The sequence below is a fragment of the Ogataea angusta genome (assembly GCF_019207475.1).
Source record: "Ogataea angusta isolate 61-244 chromosome Unknown 61-244_NODE_3_length_881311_cov_93.026150, whole genome shotgun sequence".
NCBI lineage: Eukaryota > Fungi > Ascomycota > Pichiomycetes > Pichiales > Pichiaceae > Ogataea > Ogataea angusta.
In genome coordinates, this window is record NW_025065217.1 from 757,201 (window position 1) to 781,315 (window position 24,115).

Consider the following 24,115-nt stretch of genomic DNA (forward strand, 5'->3'; position numbering starts at 1 on the left):
TAGTTGAATACTTTTTGCCTTCCAAATTTATGCCATGAAAAATCGGGTCACTAAAATAAATATTCAAATAATCTAATATGGACTCCATACGAGTAGTCATCTGCGGTGATGAAGGAGTCGGGAAAAGCAGTCTGATTACCACTCTTGTGAAGGAGAAGTTTGTGCCCAGCATTCAGCATCTTATACCACCGATCAGCATTCCCAAGGATTTCTCAGGCTCGCCCTATTCCCCTAAATCTAGCGTCCTGATCGATACTGTATCATCAGATCTGAACAATGTCCAGGAACAGATTCGCCAGGCAGACGTCATATGGCTGGTATACTCTGACCGCTACACGTATGAGCGAATTTCTCTATACTGGATCCCCATGTTCAGATCAATGGGGGTCAATCTACCTATCGTGCTGTGCAATAACAAATCCGATCTGGATGAACTACCCAATGAAAGCGAGTCAATTTTGAACGAAGAGCTAATACCATTACTCAAAGAGTTCAAGGAGATAGAAGCGTGCATTCGATGCAGTGCCAAGGAAAACTACAATGTCAACCAGGCGTTCTATCTCTGTCAAAGAGCAGTCACACATCCAATTGCACCATTGTATGATTACAAGGAAAGCAACCTAAAACCACTTGCATTGAATGCCCTGAAAAGAGTGTTTTACTTGTGCGACACTGACCAGGATGGCTACTTGAACGATGCCGAGTTCTTGCAGCTGCAGCTTAAATGCTTCCACAAGTCTCTGGACATCAACGAGCTGAACTCAATTAAAATGACTCTTAACTCCGCACTACCTGGAACAGCAAGAGAGAGAGGAATAACTGAGGAAGGTTTTGTGGCTCTCAACAAACTGTATGCTGAATCAGGTCGTCACGAAACCATATGGGGAATTTTAAGAGCTTTCCACTACACAGATTCTCTTTCTATAGACGACAAGATTCTCTATCCAAAGATAGATGTGCCGCATGGCTCAAGTGTTGAGCTCTCTCCTAACGGATACAGATTTTTGGTGGACTTGTTCCTTCTATTCGATAAAGACAACGATGGAGGCTTAAACGACGAAGAACTCAATCAGCTCTTTTATCCTACACCCGGAGTTCCACGATTGTGGCAAGAGTTCAACTTCCCCCACACAGTGGTGTGCAACGAGCAAGGATATGTGACTTTACAGGGATGGCTGGCCCAGTGGTCGATGACGACCTTTTTAGACTACAAAACAACTCTTGCCTATCTGGGCTACTTTGGGTACGAGGATAAGTCTACCATTGGCAAGTTGAGTGGAACCACAACTGCTCTGAGGATTACGAAGCCTCGAAAAGTGAGGAAACGCAACGGGAAAGTGTACAGAGGAAGCGTTTCTGACAGAACCGTTTTCAACTGTTTCATTTTAGGCGCACCGGGATGTGGCAAAACTTCACTCATGGAGTCCTTTTTGGGTCGACAATACAGCGAAGCTCATTCACCCACAATTCAACGAAGCATTGCCGTCAACAATGTCGAGCTGATTGGCGGAAAACAATGCTACCTGATTCTGGAAGAGCTGGGGGAGCTGGAACCAGCAATACTCGAAAACTCTTCCAAACTGGACTCTTGTGATGTCATATGCCTAGCCTATGACTCCTCCGATCCTGAATCATTCCAGCACCTCATAGAGCTGCGCCGGCTGTATCCGAAACTCGACTCAATTCCTATGGTGTTCGTTGCCCTGAAAGCGGATCTGGACAAGCAACAGCAGAGATGCGATACACAGCCGGAGAACTACACACGATCGCTATTCCTGCCGCCTCCACTCCACATATCCTCCAGCTGGGCATCCTCGTTGACCGAGCTCCTGGTTCAGCTGGTCAACTCTGCAGCCGAGCCCCGGAGCGCCACCTCGGGCCTAGAACCCGAGCCAATAGAAACAGAAGGCCTAGTCAACCCTTTTGTGATAGGTTGTGGCGCAGTCGGATTCATGGTTATCGTTTCTGTGTGGTATCTGCGCAAATCTATAGTTGGAGAACGATAGATTTCAAGAACTCCTGACACCTGGAAATTCTTTTCGATCTCAAACAACAGGATGGATTCGCTGACCAGCACCTTTTGGTGTTCAGTAGCGATTGCCTCATCGTATGTTCTTGTGCTGTATATTAACCCACAACGAGGACACCGGGAGTCCAGAGAAGTTATCAAATCAAGAATGGTGAGAGCCAGCCTGTCAACCTTGATCTGTGTGTTACTTGTACCATTTCTAATGACTAAAGTGACACAAACCGCCTACGGATTTAGCGAGGCATTTGCCTACATGGGACTCACAGTTGACAGGACAACAGTTTCTAGCGTTGCGCGAGTGCTGCTACTTTTCATAGGTCTTTTCAACGGGTCACTGATAGAGTATCTGTCTTGGGGCCCGGAAGTCATCTATCACGATTTCAAGTCTCTGGATATGCTTCACTTCCTGCGCAATATAGTGATCGCACCAATCACTGAAGAGATGACATACACCGCCTCCATTTTGGGCTTATATGGTCCGTTTCTCGATTCTCCTGTACGCTCCAAAATAATATACCTGTCGCCACTTCTGTTCGGGCTGGCTCATGTCACTCACGCTTATGACAGTTGGAAACACGAAAAGGTGCCATTGGCTGCCATTCTCGTATCGTTCCTGTTCCGCACTCTATACACAACATTCTTCGGAATTCTGACAAATCTGATCTTCGTCAACTCGCATTCGGTCTGGACCTGTGTGGCCGCACATTGCTGGTGCAACTTTATGACCTTTCCGCTGTTTACAGTGGAGGGCCCTGTGTGGTGGCAGACACTCTACTACGTACTGTCGCTGGCAGGGATTTGGTTTTTTGCCGCATACTTTAGCACATTGACTACGTCTATTTGAAATGGATAATCCTTGTTATCATGCCTAATAAATATGCCATTCAATGTTCATAGACTACCTCCTCAGTATAGCCCCCGTAAACGTCGTCAAAAGCGTACTCCTCAACTGGTTCCACGAAAGGTTCTTCCTCCACAGGATGGGCGTATGTTTCCTCCTGCTGCTGCAAGAATAAAGTATGGTTCACCAAATTCAGGTAAGCATACATGAAGTTACTCAGCAACACCTGTTGGCAAAGAGGTCTCTTTGGGTCTGATAGCTTCAGATGGCTCAATCGATAAACAGCACGCTCCACATGTATCGGAAAGCGATGGTTCAGCATCACCAGTGTTGATGGAGATATAGGGGGCAGCGGAAAGCCAAAGGCAGAATCAGTCATCTGAAGAGGCTGATTGGGCTTTGTGTTGCGTCTCTGCGACATTAGCGTTTGCTTGATGTTCTCAGAGACCGCATCAAGAGGGGGTTCTGCAGGAGGAGGAGCATGCTGTTGTAATGCTGGGCGTGGTTGTTCAACAACGGGCTCCGGCTTCGGCTCTTCTTTTTTCTTTCTCAGATTTAGTATTCGCTTGTCTGTGATGCTTTCGTTATCTGAGTCAGAAAGACCTTCTGGAGGAGCCGACTTCTCTGTCGATTTGGATTTGTCTTTCTTGAGCTTGAAAAATCCACTTAGGCTTTTCTTCTCTTTTTCTGGTTCGCGAGGAGGTGACGGGAAAGGAGACTCTGCATTTTGGATCGACACCACGTCAGAAGCCGTGCCATGTCTGTTGCGTGAGTGATTTGGAGGAGACCGCTCTTTCTCTTTTTTCTCCTTGTCTTTATTGCCGCTGAGCCAAGTCCAGCTTGACTTTCTGCTAGATTTCTGTTCAACAGGTTTTTCTGGGGTTTGAGGTGGCGATCTCACGGGTGGAGCTGTCTGGTCAGTCTGTTCTTTGGGTAAAGGAGGTAGTGGTGAGTTCTTCTCTACAGGAAGTGGAGGAAGAGAGCTTGTCGGTGCCTTTGATGATGCGGACGGCAGGATCTCTGACGAGACGGCTGCAGACGTTGGAGCAGCCAACTTGGCAGGCTTTGTACTGTGAGTATGCGGGAGGGTCTTTGACGCAGTGAGCTCTGGAGATGCCGAGGATGTAGAGTTGGCTAGATTATGTGATGACTGAGGCGTGGCTCGCGAAGATCTGGAACCTCTCCTGTACGTTGTCCATTTTGATCTCTTTAGCTGTGATCCGGGCAAGTCGAGCTCCGAGTCGACGCTGGAAGCAGACGACTTGCGCGAAAGCGAGGAGACAGAGTCGATATTTTCTTTGAGTTTCCATGACGACGAGGAAAGCGTCCGGGCAAGGGTGACCGCGTCCGTGTCATCAAGACCGGCCATCTGGGAAAGCGACTCCAACTCCTTCGTGAGCTGCTTGATGGATGGCTTTCTGCGGAGTCCGGTATCGGCTCTGTTGAGCTCTGCAGGCTTTTCCAGGTCGGTCTGAGGGTCACGGGTCTCATGGGAAAGAGAAGAACGCGACGACGCGGAACGTTGAAGCTTGGACGTGATCTCGTCGACCGTGGCCTGAACGTGTTTCCGGAATTTCTCCGGAGCCAGTTGGGGATGTGCCGTGGCCGGCACCCACATGAACTCGTTAGCTTCCGGCAGTATGTGATCTTGATCCAGCTCATCGTCTTTCGGTGTTTCGTTCTCCTTATCGTTGTGTATGTCTATTATATCAAAGTCCATTTTCTCCGACTCGCTATAAGGTAGGTCCGGGTCGTAGCTTAGATTGTTGCCGATAGAAAGCCGTTTCAGGGCTTTGACGGCGTTGATCTCCTGTTCAACAGCATGTGAGGCGGCCAAGAGCTCTTCGTGCGTTGACTTTCTGGATCCTTTTGTTCCTTTGGGCGAATTATGTGGTTCCATGTTCGAAGTTAGCAGCACACAATGAACATAAGAAAAGGAATGACAGAAGTTGGAGGTTCAGCGTGGATCTGGAATAACTTTGCAGAAACAAATAAACAAATACAACAAAAATTTGTCTGCCACTTTGCAGACGATAAGCCGAGCGGGCATAATGCTGGACCCTTACGGCGGGCCTGGCAAAATAAAAGCCACCAGTAGCGCACAATACTCCTATATATACGAATTTTACAAGAATTATGAGCTGTAGTGGCATGACACCTCGTTTCGGCTGGACCGTGTCTGACCTACTATAGGTGGAGCCTGAAAATTTTTTCACCAACTATGGCTAAAACTATTATTCGTGTTCCAGCATCGTCCGCGAATATTGGTCCTGGGTTTGATGTCCTGGGAATAGGGCTCAACCTGTTCCTCATACTGGAGCTGGAGGTCGATCCGCTGTTGGCAAGCACCGATAAATTTAATTGTTCGATCTCGTACGAGGGAGAAGGCAGTGAGAACGTTCCTCTGGCGTCGGATCGCAACCTTATCACCAAAACCGCACTTTTTGTGCTCCGTTGCAACGGCATCAACCAGTTCCCGAAAACCACGAAGATACACGTCAACAACCCCATTCCCTTGGGCAGAGGCCTGGGATCGTCCGGCGCGGCAGTGGTGGCTGGTGTGATGCTGGCCAACGAGGTCGGAAATCTGGGTTTTTCGAAACAGAGATGTCTAGATTACTGTCTGATGATTGAGCGCCATCCAGACAACATCACTGCCGCGATGATTGGTGGTTTCACCGGTTCCTATCTCAGAAAACTGACAGACTCTGAGGTCGCTCTTGTGCACCAGCCACTGGACGAGATGCTCGCGCCACACGCACCGGCCATCCAGGCTCCTCTCGATATTGGAACCCACGTCAAGTACAACTGGAACCCAGCCATCAAATGCATCGCCATCATCCCGCAATTCGAAGTGCCCACCTCCGAGAGCCGTCAGGTGCTCCCCGCGGAATACTCGAGACCAGACGTGATTTTCAATCTGCAACGTCTGGCTGTGCTCACTACCGCAGTTGGAGCGGAAAAACCTGATCCACAAGTTATCTATAACTCGATGCAGGACAAGTTGCACCAGCCATACCGCAAGGTGTTGATCCCAGGGCTCACGGAGATATTATCTGGCTTCACGCCGCAAAGCCATACTGGTCTTCTGGGTATCTGTCTGAGTGGTGCAGGACCTACCATTTTATGTCTTGCTACCAACAACTTCGAGCAGATAGCCAAAGACATCATCGCCAGATTCGAGAAAGAGGGTGTCGCGTGTGTCTGGAAACTTCTCGAGCCTGCTATCGAGGGTGCTACCGTGGAAAACTTATAGACATATAGATCTAAACATGCCTAGATTTCACTATGTAAAATCGGTGGCCTTACCTGCCATCAGCAGGCCCACAATGAGTCCGAAAAGCCCTAACACGGAACCAAAAATCTCAATGACCAGGATTTTCACAAACAAGCTCGAGTCTGCGGCGTCCGAGATAGCTGCTGTGGATCCAGTGACACCAACCGCCACTCCGCAGATGAGGTTGCTCAGTCCCACCGTCAGTCCAGCCCAAAACAGCGAGTATCCCGTGTATAGATTTTCTTTGGTGAAAAGGGAGGCCGTGTCGACGGCAGTGAGTTTGGATGAGAACACAATGGCCATGATCAAACCGTAAATGGCCACAACCTCACAGAAAATAATCGAGATCAGATTCTTCGTGGTGATGCGAGGAGCCTTCACACCCGCTCCAAGAATGGAAGAGCCCGTAATGAAGATGCCCCAGGCCGCTCCAACGACCGAAAACCCAATACACGAGCCTATTCCAATCGTGGCCCACATATATGGCGAGATGGACTCCAGGTACGCTCCAACGTTGAAAGCCTCACCAGAACCATTGAACAGCATGTAGCCACCAACAACAAGCGCTGCTGTCAGCGTGAGGTAGGATGCGGACGCAGACATTGGAATAAAAGCGGTGCCAAAAGTTAGTGTGCTGTATGGCAGAAATTTAAAGCGAGTAGAAAAAGATACAATCGTCCGGTCGATCGGCGCTGCTTGAAAATTCAGTCCCACATGATAAGTAATATTTTTATAAATCCGTCAATTCGTTATTACATTTTGTATATGACTCTTCCTGCCGAATTCCATGAGCCTGTCAGGCTGGCCTTTATTGGAGGCACGGGCCTCTACCATTTGGAGACCTTGACACCGGTTGCCAAGCTAACGATCTCTACTCCGTGGGGCTTTCCTTCCTCTCCCATCACCATCTCCAAGACCAAAGATGGGTTCCCAATTGCGTTTTTGGCAAGACATGGTCCTCACCACGACTTACTGCCTTCTGATGTTCCCAACAGGGCCAACATTGCCGCTCTGAAAAAACTCGGTGTCAACACAATTGTGGCTTTCAGTGCTGTTGGATCTCTCCAGCAACACATTAAGCCCCGCGATTTTGTTGTTCCGAACCAGGTCATTGATAGAACCAAAGGAATTCGTCCGTCGACCTTCTTTGAGCGCGGGTTTGTTGCTCATGCGATGTTTGGAGAACCTTTTGATCCAAAACTGAATAAGGTCATTTCCGAGTCTTGCCAAGAAGTTCTGGAGGGTGAAGATGTGAAGTTGCACACCAAGGATACCGAAAAAGATGACTTGACGCTGATCTGTATGGAAGGTCCAGCATTCTCCACGAGAGCTGAGTCCAAACTCTACAAGAGTTGGGGAGGATCTGTGATCAACATGTCTTGTATTCCAGAATCTAAGCTTGCTAGAGAAGCTGAGATTGCGTACCAAATGATCTGTATGTCGACAGACTATGATGCGTGGAACGAAAATGAGGAGCCTGTCACTGTAGAAACAGTTGTCGGAAACCTGTCTGCCAACAGTGCCAATGCTCACCGGGTAGCAGAGAAACTGGTTCAAGTGTTGGAGCCTAAGATCAAATCCGGTGAAATCGGTCTCAACTATCAACACAGCATGAAATTCTCTGTCAGCACCAAGAAAGACGGCCAGGACAAACGCCTGCTAGAGAAAATGCACTACCTGTTCCCTGGATACTGGCCTCTTCACTGAACCAGATCCCTGAGATTTAGAGCTTGATTACATAATACACTTTGGTGTAAAATCTAATACATTTTCTTTCCTGAATAATTTATTATTTACTTTGGATGTCGTTCCTTACGCCCACGGCTTCGTCGATCAATGGATCATACTATACACCAGATGAAGACACATTCTTGCAGACAAGGCGGCGAATCAGCTTCTCCAATCGAGGAACGCTAAACTCGTCCACTCCTGTTGGATCTGCGCATGTTACACCATCTCCTAGAAAATCGATCCCAGCGTTGTCTCCAAGCAAGTCCGCTGGTATACCCAATACCCCGATCAAACCCCTAGTCTCATCTCCATTCAAAGTTCCCCAGAGCACTAAACCGTTAATATCTTCGACTCCTTTAGCTGGACCAAATACTCCTGTCAAGGGACCCATGTCGCCTCTTTTGCGCAAGAAATTCCAACAACAGTTTCCCGGCACTCCTCAACAGTCTGAGAAGCAATCACCACAATCGATTAATAGCAACATTTACCAGCGATCGATATTCAAGCCAAGACATAAGTCGCCTTTGAAAGAGAGCACAAACCTGCCAACACAGGAGAAACCAGCCCAGGTCGAATCCAAAGATGAAAGCGAACTGCAAAGTCCCTACGTCGAGCTCGCCCTGAGTAGAATAGTCAACCGCGACGCCGAAATTCGCACAGTGATAGTGAACACACTAATGATACTGTTGTACCGGTTCCTTGTGGCAGTGATTGTTCTGCTCAACGTGAAGTTTAGGCTTCGTGACGGGACATCGCTATTTCCGGCCATATTCATCCAATACTCGAGTTACGTGAATCGCACAGTATACGGAATCCTGCTGTTCAATATCGGTGTGAGCTCGCTGCGGCTGATGAAACCTCAGGACAAATGTCTGGACCTGCCGTTGACAAGTCGCCAGCGCAAACTGCTCGGTCTTCCGCTGGTGAACGGGATAGACGCGCAGGAAGAACTAGAGGCTGATCGGTCGGAGCAAAAAGTTTTGACTGGCAGCCCAAGCAAGGATGTGGCCGACACGTCGCTTCTGGCGCTCGATATATCAAGATCATTTGCGAATATGAACATCTCACAGACAAAATCGCCGGCTACGCTTGTTTCCGAGACGCCTCAGGAGAGGATCCGCAAACAGCTACTTTCCAGAGACAACGGGCCTGCGTCGCCACAAGCTCGTTTCAAGAAGCCCTCGAGCAAATTCTTGTATGAGACGACCTCTGCAGGGGGATTCGACGTCAACAATTCCGACGTGTCGTTCTATTAGAGTTGAATAGAAAGAAAATAATTGATTAGCCTGTACTAAGAATTTTTTAGGTTGTATGTTTGTGCGTCTTGTTGGGCGAGCGTGGTGCAGGCTTGCATGAGCTGGATCACATTTGTGACCTGCTTGAAAAACCAGACAGGTGCAGACACATAAATGAGGAGTCTTGGGAACGAAATACCAATCAAAGGCAAAGCTCTGAACTTATAGTAGTCGAGGTAAAGGGCCATGTAGAATAGTTCGTTCAGGGCACAAACCAAGAACAGGACTATACGGTTTTCGTAGTACAGCTTGAGGAGAATGTTTGTGTCTTTTTTCATGGACTTGTGGCTCTTGGATCCGCTGGTGATACTGGCATACATGTGAAGATAGTGCGAGGCCAAGTCTAAAGAAATGAGCATCTGCCAAAGGATGAACCAATTGGGGTACAATCTGGTCAAAAATACAATAAGCGAACAGGTCGAGCAACGGTCGGTGACCATGTCCAGAACCGCACCAAAGGTGGTGCTTTGGTCCAATTTTCTGGCCGCGTATCCATCAAAGGCATCCAGCAAACAGGAGGTCGAGTATAGCACCCACATGGTGAATTTTGGATGGTTTTGCATCGTGAAAAGCGATGCAATCAGTGTCAGCACACGAACATAACCTATTATGTTCGGGATAAACCGAAAAATGTGCGATGGAGTGTACACTTTTTGGGCCATTAAAATGTTGTAGATAAACTAGATTCACCAAATTTTTTCAGCTTTTACGGGGAGCGAAAAAATGAGCTCTACCAGAGAGAATGCCGCACGTCTGCGGCCAGCTGCTGAAAACCAGCCGCCGCCTTCGCTGGAGTGTCCGTCGTGTTTGGCAGTATTTGAGAGCAGGATAGAGCTTGAAAAGCATTTGAGCCGGAGATCCGCTCGCTCCCATGATGGGGTCGAGCACTTGCGACGACTGGTTGAAAACCGAGGCGATTTCGACCAATTGCTGCTTGAGGTTACGCAGGCCACTGAAAAGCAACCATTCCATTAGAAGTATATATCCTCACGTCCTCTGTGGCAGAGAGTATTTCATAAATCTGCGTTGCAACTGTTTCCGAATACTCACCTTCTGCGCACCCACAAAACTGTCAATGGTGACCTTAATGGCCCTATCAAGGTCTGAACTCGAAACGTACTCGCTCAGCCGCATTTTAGCAAAAGATTCTGCAATTCTTAATATACTTTCCAAGTGTCTCACGGTAATTGGGAACGAGCCGGTGGAATTACTCTCTCTCCTCAAATCGGCATAAACACGCGACACTTTGTCCATGTCCATCTGATTCAGCTTGGGATGCACCCTTGTTCTTGCGTAGTGGATATACTTCACCAGAAACTCTTGCTTTATTGGAGAGATCTCCTGTTCTTTTTCGCGTTCACCGTCCTCTTCGGCGGGATGGGACCGCATGTGAGAATCGATGACGAAACCTGCAAGTCTTTCGTCGGCTTCTGGATGCACAAGGTCGCGAACAACACAGAGAATATCGAATCTCGACAGAATTGGCTCGGTTAGATTCACATTTTGCAGCAAGTTCAAGGTCGAGTTGTACCGGCCACCAATAGGATTTGCTGCCGCAATGATGGAGCATCGGGCCTGCAAAGTAGTCACAATACCGGCCTTGGAAATGGAAATCGACTGCTGTTCCATCGCCTCGTGGATCGACGTACGATCCTGGTCGTTCATCTTGTCGAACTCATCAATAAGACAAACACCCTTATCTGCTAAAACCAGAGCACCTCCCTCTAAAGTCCACTCTCTGGTGATTGTATCCTTTCTCACAGAGGCCGTCAGACCGACAGCAGATGCGCCTTGACCGGTAGCGAAAACTGCTCGATGTGCTGTTTTCTCAACGTACTTTAGAATTTGCGATTTTGCAGTACCAGGGTCACCGAGAAGAAGAACGTTAATATCTCCACGAATAGAGTGTTTTCCGTTGACATCTTTGGGAACGCCGCCGAACAAGGAGCACGCAACGGCAGTTTTGATGTCTTTGTGTCCGTAGATCGAAGGTGCAATGGAGGCGATGATTTTGTCAATGATTCCGCGCTCTCTGCTCAATTGACGAATTCTCTTCTCTTCCTCCTCGGTCCATTGGAATGGCGAGAGACCGCCTTCGATCAACGAGCCATCCGACACTCCCTTGGCCGCTCCCTCCCTCCGCCGGATAGCGTTGGCCTCAATCACAGTGGTGAAAACGGGGAAGCCGTTTTTGGCGTTCAGCGTACCGTCGTAGGAGTTTTTGTAGATTCCGGTAACCTCAATTTCCTCTCCAGGCTTGGCAACATCAACAAGGTCCCATAGCAGAATCACCTCCTTATGGCGAGGCAGTCTTCCAGCGGGAACAGATCCCGGAGCCTCTTGCAGGGTAATTCTTTGGTAGTTTCTGTACAGTGTTTTTTCCGTGTTCATTCTGAACGGTCCACGAGACTGACAGTTGGTGCAGAACGTGACGCGAACTTCCTGGTTCGAATCCTGGAAAAACGGTCCCAGCACAGCATCACACTTGAGACAGTTGAACTTAACGTACTTCAGCTGCGGGAACACGCCGGTTCTTCTTGTAACAACACCACTCACGCGAACCAGGGAGTTCAAGTTGGCCTCTCTGAGCTCTCTCAGGTTGTTGATTGTTGGGTAGTCTGCGATCCGGACATGAATTTCAGAGTGGATCTGGCTGTAATCTGGATAATGCAACTCGGTGGCCTCCATGGCAACCACATCAAAAATCTTCAAGATCTCCTCTGGACACGTAGTGAGGAAAAGGGCCAGAACAGCCTTCGAGTGCAGCAAGTGCACGTATGAAACTTCCAGACTCTCACTGTTGATCTGACCTAGCGTCCGGATTCGACTTCCATACACAGACCGACCCTGTTCGTCGGTGAATTCCAGCAAGAACGATTTTAGTTCTCTGGCAATCGATCTAGTCACGTTTGGCATAACCACCCATTCAAGAATCGAAGGAGCCTTGACTTCGGCAAGAGCCTCCAAGCTCAGCTCCTCTGTCAACGGATCCATGTCTTCCAGATAATCCTCGGGATCTTCGTCGTACTGGTGTCTTCTACGCCGTCTCTGAATAGGCAGACCGTACTCATCTCTTGGCACATCGTTATCCATAGCATCGTCGAGATCCAAATTAGCGCCTCGCACAAGTTGGTCGCGCTGGTTGAGCATCTGGTCGACGCGCCTTCTCTCTGCGGCGGACAGCTCTTCATACTCCCGGTCATCGAGATCAGCCTCTTCGTATGTGTCTTGTTCAGGATTGGCGACGTAGTCGCGCTCCATCGCGTCGCCAATCAGATCAACACCGGTTTGCTCTTCCAGCTGCTCTTCCAAATCATCCACATCGTTGAAATATTCGCGTTCTTCTTCCTCCTCTTCATCGTCAAAAGGGAGACCAGGGGAGGAAGGCATGTGACGAGGGGACGATCCGGCCGACGAGCCAGCGCCAGCAGGTGAGGACGGCATGACAGATCCCGTGCCAGCCTCCTCGTCGCTATCGTCGTCGATGATCGTTCTCTTTCTAGGGCTACGTCTGGACATGGTGGAAGAAGAAGAGTTTTTTTGAGTGAAACATTTGCGGCGCGGTCCTGCCTTATTGGGATAATTACTGACGCGAAAGTACGTAATTAAGATTTTTGGGTTAATTAAAACATTTAATAAGGCTGTGGACAAAACCGCGAATTCCAATTTTCGCGCAGGCTTGGTCTGGTTGACAAAACAATCCAAAGTATTATCCCATTGTCTGCTCTACCCGCTCAGGTAACATGCCGGAACCCAACCATTACGCTGGCTGCATTTGGGCCGGCACATAAACGGCAGATTATGGAGGCTACTCAAAACGACTTTGCTTGTGGTCGGTCGCGCCCAAGTTTGGCCCTTTCCTGATCTCTCACAAAAAATTCCCTTATTTTTTCTCCCTCTTTCAAGATTACCGCTAGGTCCATGGAAAAACAGACACACTTTCGGCGATATACCATTGGTAGTTCCGATCGCGGTATACTGGATCCTGAAAGCCAGCGCGTGGGACGGAAACGATCTCTCGTCAGAAGAGAACGCTCCGTCCGTTACAAGAAAGGAGGACGGCTAAATAGGGCGTCGTCACTTCGCTCTCTCGATTATTCGCACCATACAAAACCTCTCCGCAGATCTTCACCCACGTTATCTTTCACACTGGACACACTGTCGCAACATAATGGCGACAAACTTATCCAGGACCTAGAGAAAAAAAATAAGGGTATGCCTTTTGCTCCTCCAACAGATGTCTTGACAGCAGTGGCAGAAAACTCGGAGAGCGATGTCCAGGGTACGGGTGGCGGCGAGCCTGACTTATTGAGGAAAGCGCTACCTCAATTCAAACATCTAGAATCGGACCCTAAAATCACCTCGTATTGGAAAATGTACTGCTATGCCATGACATTTTGGGCTCCTCCGCCGTTACTATCCTTTCTCGGCTTCAAAACCAAAGAGCGACAATATGCTTGGAGAGAAAAGATAGCCTTGATTTCTATCATTCTTTGCACAGGCTCTATTATTGCTTTTCTCACCTTTGGCTTTACCAGGACCACTTGCACGGGCCTACGAATGAGACTCAAACCCTCTGACATCAACACCGGGTATCTGGTAATCAATGGGCGTGCATACGTTTTAGACCACTCATCGCACCCGGCAGCAGTGGGCATAGAAGCAGGTACCAACATTCTGTATCCTCCGGTCAATGCAGGCGGTATGGACGCGACTTTTTTGTTCCAGAATGTCAATGGCAACTGCAAAGGACTGATTGTTCCGAAGGAAAACTGTACCATTCCACATACGGCAACTGAGCTCGCATGGTATATGCCATGCAAACTGTTTAGCCTTGATGGCTCTAGCAAACCTAATTTCACTCAAGTGCACTACAACGGATATGCTTGCCACACGTCTGCAAAATCAAGACAGAACTTTTACAGACTAGATATTCAAGGGGATGTTTACTACACATGGGACTCCATAACAAAAGGCTCCCGAAACCTTGTTGTTTACAACGGGTATGTTTTGGACATGGGACTTTTGGATTGGTTGCAAAAAGATGATCTAGACTATCCGGAATTATTCGACAAGCTTAAAAACGATCCCACCATGAAAGGACATGATTTATCTTTACTCCTAACTGAGCCACACGAGCGACAGGCTGCTAATTGCTTGATTGAAATCTTGAAAGTTGGGGTTGTCGACGTTGACACCATCGGCTGCATCGCCGCTACAATAGTGCTATACGTATCTCTGGTATTTGTTTTGTCAATTGTCATTGCAAAGTTCGTTGTTGCCTGCTATTTCAAGTGGTGCGTGGCAAGAAAACAGGGAGCATCAGTCACCTCCATCAAAAGCTCTGCACAACGAGATCGTTCTATCGAAGAATGGGTCGACGATCCTAATTCTGCTGCTCCCATTTCTACCGTTCCAATCAAGAGGAGGGCCGACTATCACGCAAAGGTAATGAACTATAAGAACCTAAAACTCTCGTGGGGAAAAGATGTATCTGGGCTTATTGAAGATGACTCAAAACCTATTTCAATACAGGAATACCATCCCAAGTATCTCACAATGACTACAGAGGCGTTCATTCTCACCAGCCGCGCGAAGAAAGGCAAGGTACAGCCGAAAATGGCATTCCAAGAGTGCTGGGGTGGAGACTGTTCTGCTCAGAACGGTCTGTTCTTGGGAACTGAAGATAGCGACATTCACACTTTGGGACTTGATTTGATAGCACCGGATGCTATTTGCCAGCCTCCCATCAGCTGGGAACCGTTTGGTTATCCTCTAGTTCATACAATGTGTCTTGTTACCTGCTACTCCGAGGATGAAGAAGGGATAAGGACCACATTGGACTCTTTGGCTACTACAGACTATCCGAACTCGCACAAGCTCATTGTCGTGATTTGTGACGGAATCATAACTGGAGCAGGGAATGATCGATCAACGCCAGATATCTGTTTGGATCTGATGACTGGTTTTGTTGTTCCAAAGGAGGATGTTAAGCCTTACTCTTACGTGTCGGTCGCTCAAGGTTCCAAACGACACAATATGGCAAAAGTCTACTCTGGATTCTATAAATACAATGATGCAACGGTACCACCCGAAAAACAACAGAAGAACCCCATTCTGCTGGTTGTCAAGTGTGGAACACCTTCAGAAGCAGATAGCGCCAAACCTGGTAACCGTGGAAAGAGAGATTCGCAAATCATCTTGATGTCTTTCCTCCAGAAGGTCACATTCAACGATCGAATGACGGAGCTGGAGTTTGAGATGATGCGGGCGATATGGCAAGTCACGGGATTGATGGCCAATTGGTACGAGATTGTATTGATGGTCGATGCAGACACCTTGATTTACACCGACTCCCTTACCCACATGAATGCAGAAATGGTCAAGAATCCAGACGTCATGGGACTATGTGGAGAAACAAAGATATCTAACAAAGCCCAATCTTGGGTCACTGCGATCCAAGTTTTTGAGTACTATATTTCCCATCATCAGTCCAAAGCATTTGAGTCTGTTTTTGGTACTGTGACGTGTCTTCCGGGTTGCTTCTGCATGTATCGAATCAAAACACCAAAGGATCTGAATGTATGGGTTCCCATCCTGGCCAATTCCGATATTGTCGAGAAGTACTCGGAGAATGTTCTCGACAGTCTCCATAAGAAGAACCTTCTCTTACTGGGTGAAGACAGATACCTGTCATCGTTAATGCTCCGCACGTTTCCAAGACGAAAACAAGTGTTTGTTCCAAAAGCAGCATGCAAAACCGTTGTTCCAGACAAGTTCAGCGTTCTTCTCTCTCAGCGGAGAAGATGGATCAACTCGACGGTTCACAACTTAATGGAGCTAGTACTCGTGAAAGACCTTTGTGGCACGTTCTGTTTCTCAATGAATTTCATTATCGCAGTGGAGCTCGTTGGAACTCTGGTTTTGCCTGCTTCCATTACATTCACACTTTATATCATTGTGATTTCCCTAGTCACCACACCAACCCCTGTCATGTCCTTGATCCTTATGGCTATTATCTTTGGACTACCGGGGGTACTGATCCTTGTTACAATTTCGGATTTGAGATACATTTTGTGGATGTTTGTATACTTCCTATCCCTACCCATATGGAATTTTGTGCTCCCTGCTTACGCGTTCTGGAAATTCGATGACTTCAGCTGGGGGGACACGAGAAAACTGCAAGGTGGTGACAAGGGAGCCCATGATAACAAAGATGGTGAATTTGATGGATCATCAATTGTCCAAATGACATGGAGAGATTATGAACGCGTCAGGTTAGGGTTGGGAGCCAAACACACCATTCCAACAGTGTACAATCCTACCAGCTTACAGAGCACCCTTCAGGAACAAACTCCATCCAATATCTTGCTGGCTGGAGAGTCAACATCGGGCCTGCCAGAAGCATCCCGTGATCCGACCACTCAAACCTACTCGTCGTATAAAACGGCGCCCTCAAATTCATGACATATATAATAGAGCGAAGTTAATGATTCCTGCCAAGTTTCAAGGTGAGTTTTTGCATAAGCATGTTTGTATCTGTCTTCACAGCTATAGCCTGAACAAGAAGAGGATAAAGTACCATCAACTTCTCATAGACTGGTTTCGGATCAGGAGAAGTGTCGAGCACGTTGGTAATGGTCATAAGGCCATTGAGGACAATATTTATTTCGGTTTGCTGAATTCTTGGAACTGGCTGTTTGTAAAGAAGCCTCTCGTCGCTCAGTAGTTTGCGAAGAGCAAATGCACATCGAGAAATAAAGTATGGTAGACAATTTTCAAACAACGAATTGTTCTCTCGCGGAATCGAGAATTCAATCAGGTCTTGCAAACAAGTCTTGGCAAGCTTGAGTCTGGGTAACTTAGAAAGCTCCGAAGTGGAACCATAAACAAGATTCAAATCATAATGGCATAATTTCTGAGCGACCTCTGATGGAGACTTTGAGGATTCCAATATTGAATTCTCAATGTCATCCAAGGCGTAAAGGAAAGATGAAGTCCACACCGTGACAATGAACTCTTCAACTTCAAGCCTTGAGGATAAGGGACTCTCAGAGTACAGTGGCACCAAACAGCTTTTCATTTGCTGATACTTCTCCAAGTCAAAAGACTCCGATTCCTGATCTTCGGAAGTTGAATAGCTGAAGGATGTTTTGAACGTTTGAATCAGTAATTGGCTCAACTGTGTTCTAACTTCTTCTTTAATCTTGTCCGGGTGTGTCAGCAGGAGAGACACTTGTGAGCTTAAATTGACAAGAATGTCCATGCTTTCCATCCACAGGTAATTGCCATTGCACTTAAACTCTGGATCTTTTGATTTTGACGGTTCTAAGAGCGCTTTGTAGGTTTTGATTATGCATCGGTCATTCAAGAATGGTGTCAAATCCGAAATGGGCTCCAAGTGCTGTTTCAGAAGCTGCAATGCCTCGTGGCTCGCGGCTATAAATGTCGGTATTTTAGAAACCCTCGCTCCTAATTTTTTCTGAATCAGATCCCTAGTTGAAAAAGGAAGAATAACGATCAAGTTGAGTTGCTGGATCAGCAGCGACTCGTACTTGAGATCATCGAACGATAAACCTGCAAGAGTATCTATGACCTGCTTTTGGAGTTCTGTGCATTTGTGGTTATCTTTCTGTGTTCCGGTCAAAATCGGATATCTGATACAGGAGTTGAGCAGCGTCAGAATATGCTCAAACTTCGTCAAAGTCAGTACCGGTTTCAAAACTTTGAACAAATCAGAGAATGATGCGATGAACGCCGACAGCGAGGTCTGATAGAGCGAATCATCTGATAAATTGTACGAAATCTGGAAACCAGCCCAGAAGTCGTACAAAATTTCCACTAGCTCTTGTGGTGGCTGAGATTGAAAACTAGTCACTATGTGAGAAAATGCTTTGAATACTTGTAGATTGAGTTCAGTCCAGTTTGTATCAACGTTGATCATTTTGGAGAAAAAATCAAACAAGCCCCTCCAATATACTATACTTGATACACTAGTGTAATCAAAGTATTGGCTGAAGAGTTTGCTAAGACCATTCACAATTAATGTGAAGCTTTCTACCCATCCAATGGATAAGTCTTCTGCTGGGTCAATTGACATAATAACTGGACTCAATGTGATATCATAGATTAGTTTCCAGGAAGGAGAAAGTGGCCCGTACGAGTCGATGACGTTGAAGAAAGTCTGGATTGAGCCATTTCTGACTTGCGTTCGAGGATCTGAGGTAGTCTTGGATAATTGCAAAATGAGGTAGAGCCACAGTCCTTTGTATTTTTCGATATCCGGCGCTTGCGCTAGAGAGTCGAGATCAAGGGAGTTTTGCAGTGGCTCCCTGGACTCAGTGACATTTTCAATAGTTGAAGTGCCAACTTCTTCAGATTCAATTTTCTCTTTTAGATGATCACTGATAAGCCAGAAATAGCTAATAGAATTAAAGGAAATGTTGAGGTCAAATTTCTGAGTCACAAAGTTGTAGAGACAATCAATGATGACTTTTATTTGGTTTGCTGCAATGCTTTGCAACACTGTATCCAGAATGGCTTTCAAGGTTTCGAAAGTCGAGCGAAGAACAGAGGTGATAATGTCGTCCACTGCTTTCTCCTTCAACATACCGTCATCCATGTTTCCAATTATATCAAACGGGCTATTGAGCATTTGAGTAACTACGTTCCAATGGTGTGATATCAATGTTCCGTATTGGTCAACAATGTCCTTCAATGTATCCAAAGTGAGTAGCTGAATTTCTATTTCGCAGTTCGTCACTAAGATCTCTTCAGAAGTGGGTAATTTGGCAAAACTGTCGATGAAGTCGTTCAATGAATTGAGGACTTTGTCTTCAGTGTCATTCCTAATGGCCTCTGAATCGGAATTAAACCCTGTTACAGCGACATTTTTAACTATGGTGTTGAAATTTCGAGCAACCAGTATGCGAAGTGAATCTTCTAGTGATCTATCTTTTGCTGTTGAAATGCTGAACTCGTTAATACAACGCCAGTTCTGGTTTGACTCCACAAGAAATTTGATGGGATTAATCTCGCAAATTTCAGTGAGCTTGTTGACGAAGAAGCTTTTGTTTAGAATGGAGGGCTCAAGCTTTCCTTCATCCACCGGTTTGGTTCCCTTTCGATCTTCATTCGACAGCGATGATTTTAGAACCATCGATGACAAACGCATCAGAGACCTGACCATGGAATGGAAGACTTCTTTTGATTGGGAATTTAAGCTTTCTCGGAGCTTTTTTAGCGAGGAATCCACATGTGCAAGGTCTTGATCATTAAGTAAGGTGGGCATTGGCGGGATTTCCTTCATATTGAGGTCTGAGGGACCGTCAAGATAGTAGCTAACCCACTGAAGGGTGATGAATATTATGTCCCAGCTATCATCCAGAACCGCACCCAAAGAGGTTGCTAAGCTCAGAAGTACCCGCAAACACATGATTTGACATGAATTAATGTTTCGGCTGTACAGCTGCATGGGTTCTGTCTCAGAGGAGGCCATCGCCATGTTTGAAACGGCATTTCCGATAGTGGAACTGATGGTTCCTACTATAGACTCACCGAATGACAGGAATTTGTTTTGGCGTCCCTCTTTGCCCGTTATCTTGAGAGTGGATATTGCAAAGAAATTGAGAATTTTGTTCCTTGTTTCTTTCAGCGACAATATCCCCGATGCATGGCACAGTTTTTGCAGAGATCTGACAACTTTGGAAAAAAGATCAGAATCTATTGTCGAATAGATGAAAATTTTGTGCAGCTCTAACAAGTCATTCGAATTGGAAAGCAACATCACGCTCAAGCATGCATACTGTTGTTGCTTCGACTTTTCAGAAAATGTAGTCTCGTTCAAGAATGAGACGGTTTCTCCTTCGGAAGCCAAATCAAGAGTAGCCTTGCAAATACCTTCGCAGAAGCTTATGATTATCTGACAGACCAAATAGCAGGAGTAGGTTTCTGGTACATGGGGAGGGTCGGCTTTATCAAGTGAATCAATGTAGGAAAACTTGATCGCAGACTTTGCGACAGATAGACCAACCTTTTTCTCCTCTGCCTGACGGAGAGTGGCAGGCGCTGAGCTGGACGTTGGCTTTTTTGATTTTGAGGAATTAGCCTGTTGAACAGGGTCAGAGTTTGCTGAAGAGCTAAGAGGAGCCTGAACCAGATCACCGGTGTTAAGCATCGGTTTATGCTCGTTCACGATTTCAAGACATGCTCTGAAAAAATCAGCAAAGACTTTCTTTCGCTCTTCTTCTTGATTGTTGTCATACTCAGTGAATATTTTGCTGACTAGCTCAAAGTTTTTGAATAGGGCACGGTATATTTCGAGAGACAAAATGCGTTTCCAAACGGGCGTCGCGGATTCTTTCGTTAGTGTGTGATTTAAAAGCGAGAGGGTGACTTCGGACTCAATTTTGAGGACCTCAAATTGTTCTTGAATTAAGAGCGAGATCAAACGCGATACACGGACCATCACCGTGAAGTCTTTGCTTGACGACAAGAAACGCAGCAAGATTGGGGCCACGCGGAGCCTTAGCAGATGAGCGAGTTCTTCGTGTTCCAGAAACGTTTGTCGATTGTTCTTGACTATGCTTTCTAGTAATTCGAATCCAAAATCCTCGGTGATATAGTTTGTTTTCAGAAACGCTGGCTTGTGGTGCTCGATCAGAGTGCAAAGGTCGTTCACAATTCGTTGTGCATCATATGCGCAAGGCCCAACCTTCCTTGTTTCTTGAGTACTTATTGGGACATCATACAGGGCTTCCGAGCCTCCCTTTTGATCCTCGTCGTGGACTTTCTCAAACACCAAATTTACTAATTGTAGAAACGTGGCTTGTGCGGTGTTGACAACGGCACCCATCCGATTTGTGCTTTGCAATGACGAGCATACCAATAGCAACTTAGAAAGCGATTCGTCACTAATAAACATTGAGTACGCTTGGAAAAAGGAGGGCAGCAATTGCAGAATCTTGAGTTGTATATCTATCGCGGAATGAGTAGACTCTAATAAGGCGTCGATTATTAAATCCACTTTCGTTGCAGGTAAGCTGTGTGTAGGAATTAGTCTGCTAAAACATTGGAGCGCAATTCCCGTGAGTTTAGCATTCTTGGATTGGCAAGCAAGGAGGAAAGGGTTAATGAAGTCTGGATTTTGGGAGAGCGATTTCAAAAAAGCTCTTTCGTCTTTCCCCTGTCCAGCTTTGAGAGTCTCGAGCGACTTATCGGCCGCATGGCGAATGTCTGTGTTCTTCCGTTTGGTCTCGGCCACCAATGCAGCCAAATCGGCGCTCAGAAGCTGAATTGACATAATTCTGGTAGTGAACAAGTAGTAAATAAATAGGAAAATAAATAAAAAAAAATACTTTATACGGAAAAGTCTATGTACCGTCGTACCCTTATGGACGGAATCTTTGCAATAAATAAACCGTCAGGGGTCACCTCCAGCAATTTCCTTACTCGTGTGAACAAAATTTTCAATGAGTCTGAGGTTTTCAAACCTGCACTCGATGAAATCAAAAAAGAGCTTCATAGAACTCAACCTAAGGGTTATAAGAAAAAGCTTCGTCAACTCAAAGTGAAAATGGGCCACGGTGGTACTTTGGACCCCCTAGCGTCAGGGGTATTGATTGTTGGTGTTGGATCTGGAACCAAGAAGCTGGGAGGCTATTTGAATGGCTCTGTCAAAGTTTATGAAGCGGAAGCACTCTTTGGCGGATCGACAACGACTGGAGACTCTGAAGGCCAATTGCTGACGATTAGCGGAGTCGACCATATTACAAAAGAGAAAGTGGAATTGTTGGAAAAGATGTTTGTTGGTCATTTGCAGCAGACTCCGCCAATATTTAGTGCACTAAAAATGGAAGGAATGCCTCTGTATGAATATGCCAGACGCGGTTTACCTCTTCCGCGCAAGATCGAGCCAAGAGAGGTTCAAGTGTATGAGCTCGATTTGAAGGATGACTGTCTCAGCACAGATCATCCGTATGAATTTCTCAAGAGCGAGGTCGATGAAGATGGAACCGCACTCGTTGACAAGCTGAGCGGAAACCCAACACTGAATAATCACAAGGTGTCTTTTTCAAAAGAGTACATGGAACTGTGCAACCAGGATGAGTCATTGAGTCGCGAGTGTGAGCCGTTGAGAACTGTGAAGGAGCTCCCTGATGGATTTAAAGCACCACTGCTTCATTTCACATCTAAGGTTTCTTCCGGAACATATATACGGTCTTTGATCAGCGATATGGGACGTGCTGTTGGCTCGTCAGCGTACATGGTGAAACTTATTCGTCGGAACCAAGCTGAATGGGACTTGGAGAAAAACGTCTTTGATATAGAGGATTTTGAGCAAGATGCGAAAATTTGGGGGCCTGTGCTCGCCAAAGTCTTTAAAGAGGGGGCCTGTGTGAACGTTAAGGAAGAACTCGCGGCCCTGGGCATGAATAGAGATGCTCAAGAGCACGAACAGAAATCTAAACGTGTCAAGGTGGAAGATTAGGTCATAGCAAAACAACTAGACTCAATATTAATAGAATCCATGGGACTTTAATAAGCCTGGAGGCTGCACTGGTGTATTCGAAGGTGAACGAATTGCATGCGAGGTAGGTGTCTCCCTCGTCAAGGTATTTATCGTCTCCATAGCTCCTTTTGATCAACGCCGATGTTGAAGGGCACTTGAATCCAAAATCTGGCGGACAATCTCGAACGATCGCCTGGCAGATATTCAGACAAGGAAGCACCTCGTAGTAGCTCAGAGGCGGCTGAATCGTCTCGGCAATAAAATCTGTTCTTCCTTCTGATTCGTTATACAGCTTGTATAACGGAGCATCTAATGTAGAACATCTTGGAATGGTCACTGCACACAGCCATTGCCGATACGATTGCCTGCAGTCGTCGCATGTCACGATAGGTGAGTACCTTGAGTCTAGCTCGGTGTCGCAGGGTATTTGTTGCAGCGCATAGTCAAAATACACGTACAGAGACGATGAGTAGTTGTCATATAAGGCTGCAAGCTCGTCCACCGTCTGAGCCCCGTCAACCAGTGCCGCAGATGCCGGAACCGCGTATGCCACATCCTTACAGAATTCCAGGTTGTGAATGATCTTGCACGCTTGCGAGTCGCGTAAAGTGAAGTTAAAGCGTTGGTGAACAAGAGTCACGTCGTTTCCAGAGATCTGTTCTGCAAAGGTGGCAAAATAGGTGGCATTGCTCTGTAGTCCAGAGATCTGAATGAGATTGCGGTCTCCCGTGACCGTGCTATTATCGATCGGCTGTGTCAACACCTCGCTGGTGTAGTTTGCATCGTTGTACAACGAAAGCACAAACTCGGCATGTGGATTGGACCACAAATCCGCGCCACTCAACAAAACGCTCTCGTCGTCCACATCGACCACAGATATTAGGTTTTCTCCCGTGTAGTTAAAGTAGATCGATCCGGCAGATATCTCCATCGTATAGGTCCACACCTGGTCATCCTTGCACTGGGCGCAGCCATTGGAGATCAGCCGCGCAAACATGAGCGAGTGCATGTTGAGCTGTGTCTCGTTCAGCGTGAGGATGGCCTCAGAGTTCCTGAACTCGACTTTCGTGGTATCCTCAATATCTGTCAGATCATCGCCAAAGTCGTAATAGAGCACCAACCCTTCGTCGCTACTCCGCCAGGACGTCGGTCTTGAGTCGATGGATATTTTCAGTGTGACGTTGCTAGTGGCGATCTTCGAATCAAAGGCAAAAGCGTAGGTCTGCGACTGATTGAAACCAATCGATGAAGAAACAGATTGCAGTCCATACAAATCCTGTGGCGGCAGACTACGCTCCACGCTCCTCTCAAATAGATTGTCTGGTGTAAACTGGCCAGGAACGTCGATCTCGTACTGCGAAAGATCAAGTCCCTGCGCGTAGACCACTGCGCACAGAAGCACCAGGTATATTGAAAACATGAATAATTAATC

General features: G+C 46.8%; 14 protein-coding genes across 14 annotated transcripts; 8 read left to right on the forward strand and 6 right to left on the reverse strand.

Annotated features, from left to right (window-relative positions):
• Positions 1 to 77: 77 nt before the first annotated feature.
• Positions 78 to 2,006, forward strand: KL928_001900 (uncharacterized protein; the record flags this gene model as incomplete). The annotated part of the gene is made up of 1 exon (XM_043202317.1): positions 78 to 2,006. The coding sequence occupies one exon, from the start codon at positions 78 to 80 to the stop codon at positions 2,004 to 2,006; it is 1,929 nt and encodes a 642-aa protein (XP_043061177.1).
• A 51-nt stretch (positions 2,007 to 2,057) lies between these two features.
• On the forward strand, positions 2,058 to 2,873 carry KL928_001901 (uncharacterized protein; the record flags this gene model as incomplete). Its single annotated transcript, XM_043202318.1, has 1 exon — positions 2,058 to 2,873. One exon carries the CDS (start codon positions 2,058 to 2,060, stop codon positions 2,871 to 2,873), a length of 816 nt encoding a protein of 271 aa, XP_043061178.1.
• A 40-nt stretch (positions 2,874 to 2,913) lies between these two features.
• KL928_001902 (uncharacterized protein) lies at positions 2,914 to 4,770 on the reverse strand (the record flags this gene model as incomplete). The annotated part of the gene is made up of 1 exon (XM_043202319.1): positions 2,914 to 4,770. One exon carries the CDS (start codon positions 4,768 to 4,770, stop codon positions 2,914 to 2,916), a length of 1,857 nt encoding a protein of 618 aa, XP_043061179.1.
• A 321-nt stretch (positions 4,771 to 5,091) lies between these two features.
• Positions 5,092 to 6,126, forward strand: KL928_001903 (uncharacterized protein; the record flags this gene model as incomplete). The annotated part of the gene is made up of 1 exon (XM_043202320.1): positions 5,092 to 6,126. One exon carries the CDS (start codon positions 5,092 to 5,094, stop codon positions 6,124 to 6,126), a length of 1,035 nt encoding a protein of 344 aa, XP_043061180.1.
• A 30-nt stretch (positions 6,127 to 6,156) lies between these two features.
• Positions 6,157 to 6,750, reverse strand: KL928_001904 (uncharacterized protein; the record flags this gene model as incomplete). Its single annotated transcript, XM_043202321.1, has 1 exon — positions 6,157 to 6,750. The coding sequence occupies one exon, from the start codon at positions 6,748 to 6,750 to the stop codon at positions 6,157 to 6,159; it is 594 nt and encodes a 197-aa protein (XP_043061181.1).
• A 162-nt stretch (positions 6,751 to 6,912) lies between these two features.
• Positions 6,913 to 7,854, forward strand: KL928_001905 (uncharacterized protein; the record flags this gene model as incomplete). Its single annotated transcript, XM_043202322.1, has 1 exon — positions 6,913 to 7,854. The coding sequence occupies one exon, from the start codon at positions 6,913 to 6,915 to the stop codon at positions 7,852 to 7,854; it is 942 nt and encodes a 313-aa protein (XP_043061182.1).
• Positions 7,855 to 7,949: 95 nt separating this feature from the next.
• KL928_001906 (uncharacterized protein) lies at positions 7,950 to 9,134 on the forward strand (the record flags this gene model as incomplete). Its single annotated transcript, XM_043202323.1, has 1 exon — positions 7,950 to 9,134. The coding sequence occupies one exon, from the start codon at positions 7,950 to 7,952 to the stop codon at positions 9,132 to 9,134; it is 1,185 nt and encodes a 394-aa protein (XP_043061183.1).
• Positions 9,135 to 9,169: 35 nt separating this feature from the next.
• KL928_001907 (uncharacterized protein) lies at positions 9,170 to 9,835 on the reverse strand (the record flags this gene model as incomplete). Its single annotated transcript, XM_043202324.1, has 1 exon — positions 9,170 to 9,835. One exon carries the CDS (start codon positions 9,833 to 9,835, stop codon positions 9,170 to 9,172), a length of 666 nt encoding a protein of 221 aa, XP_043061184.1.
• A 61-nt stretch (positions 9,836 to 9,896) lies between these two features.
• Positions 9,897 to 10,148, forward strand: KL928_001908 (uncharacterized protein; the record flags this gene model as incomplete). Its single annotated transcript, XM_043202325.1, has 1 exon — positions 9,897 to 10,148. The coding sequence occupies one exon, from the start codon at positions 9,897 to 9,899 to the stop codon at positions 10,146 to 10,148; it is 252 nt and encodes an 83-aa protein (XP_043061185.1).
• Positions 10,149 to 10,160: 12 nt separating this feature from the next.
• Positions 10,161 to 12,692, reverse strand: KL928_001909 (uncharacterized protein; the record flags this gene model as incomplete). The annotated part of the gene is made up of 1 exon (XM_043202326.1): positions 10,161 to 12,692. The coding sequence occupies one exon, from the start codon at positions 12,690 to 12,692 to the stop codon at positions 10,161 to 10,163; it is 2,532 nt and encodes an 843-aa protein (XP_043061186.1).
• A 402-nt stretch (positions 12,693 to 13,094) lies between these two features.
• Positions 13,095 to 16,640, forward strand: KL928_001910 (uncharacterized protein; the record flags this gene model as incomplete). The annotated part of the gene is made up of 1 exon (XM_043202328.1): positions 13,095 to 16,640. The coding sequence occupies one exon, from the start codon at positions 13,095 to 13,097 to the stop codon at positions 16,638 to 16,640; it is 3,546 nt and encodes a 1,181-aa protein (XP_043061187.1).
• Positions 16,641 to 16,659: 19 nt separating this feature from the next.
• On the reverse strand, positions 16,660 to 21,474 carry KL928_001911 (uncharacterized protein; the record flags this gene model as incomplete). The annotated part of the gene is made up of 1 exon (XM_043202329.1): positions 16,660 to 21,474. The coding sequence occupies one exon, from the start codon at positions 21,472 to 21,474 to the stop codon at positions 16,660 to 16,662; it is 4,815 nt and encodes a 1,604-aa protein (XP_043061188.1).
• A 72-nt stretch (positions 21,475 to 21,546) lies between these two features.
• Positions 21,547 to 22,662, forward strand: KL928_001912 (uncharacterized protein; the record flags this gene model as incomplete). The annotated part of the gene is made up of 1 exon (XM_043202330.1): positions 21,547 to 22,662. The coding sequence occupies one exon, from the start codon at positions 21,547 to 21,549 to the stop codon at positions 22,660 to 22,662; it is 1,116 nt and encodes a 371-aa protein (XP_043061189.1).
• Position 22,663: 1 nt separating this feature from the next.
• KL928_001913 (uncharacterized protein) lies at positions 22,664 to 24,103 on the reverse strand (the record flags this gene model as incomplete). The annotated part of the gene is made up of 1 exon (XM_043202331.1): positions 22,664 to 24,103. One exon carries the CDS (start codon positions 24,101 to 24,103, stop codon positions 22,664 to 22,666), a length of 1,440 nt encoding a protein of 479 aa, XP_043061190.1.
• Between the last annotated feature and the right edge of the window lie 12 nt (positions 24,104 to 24,115).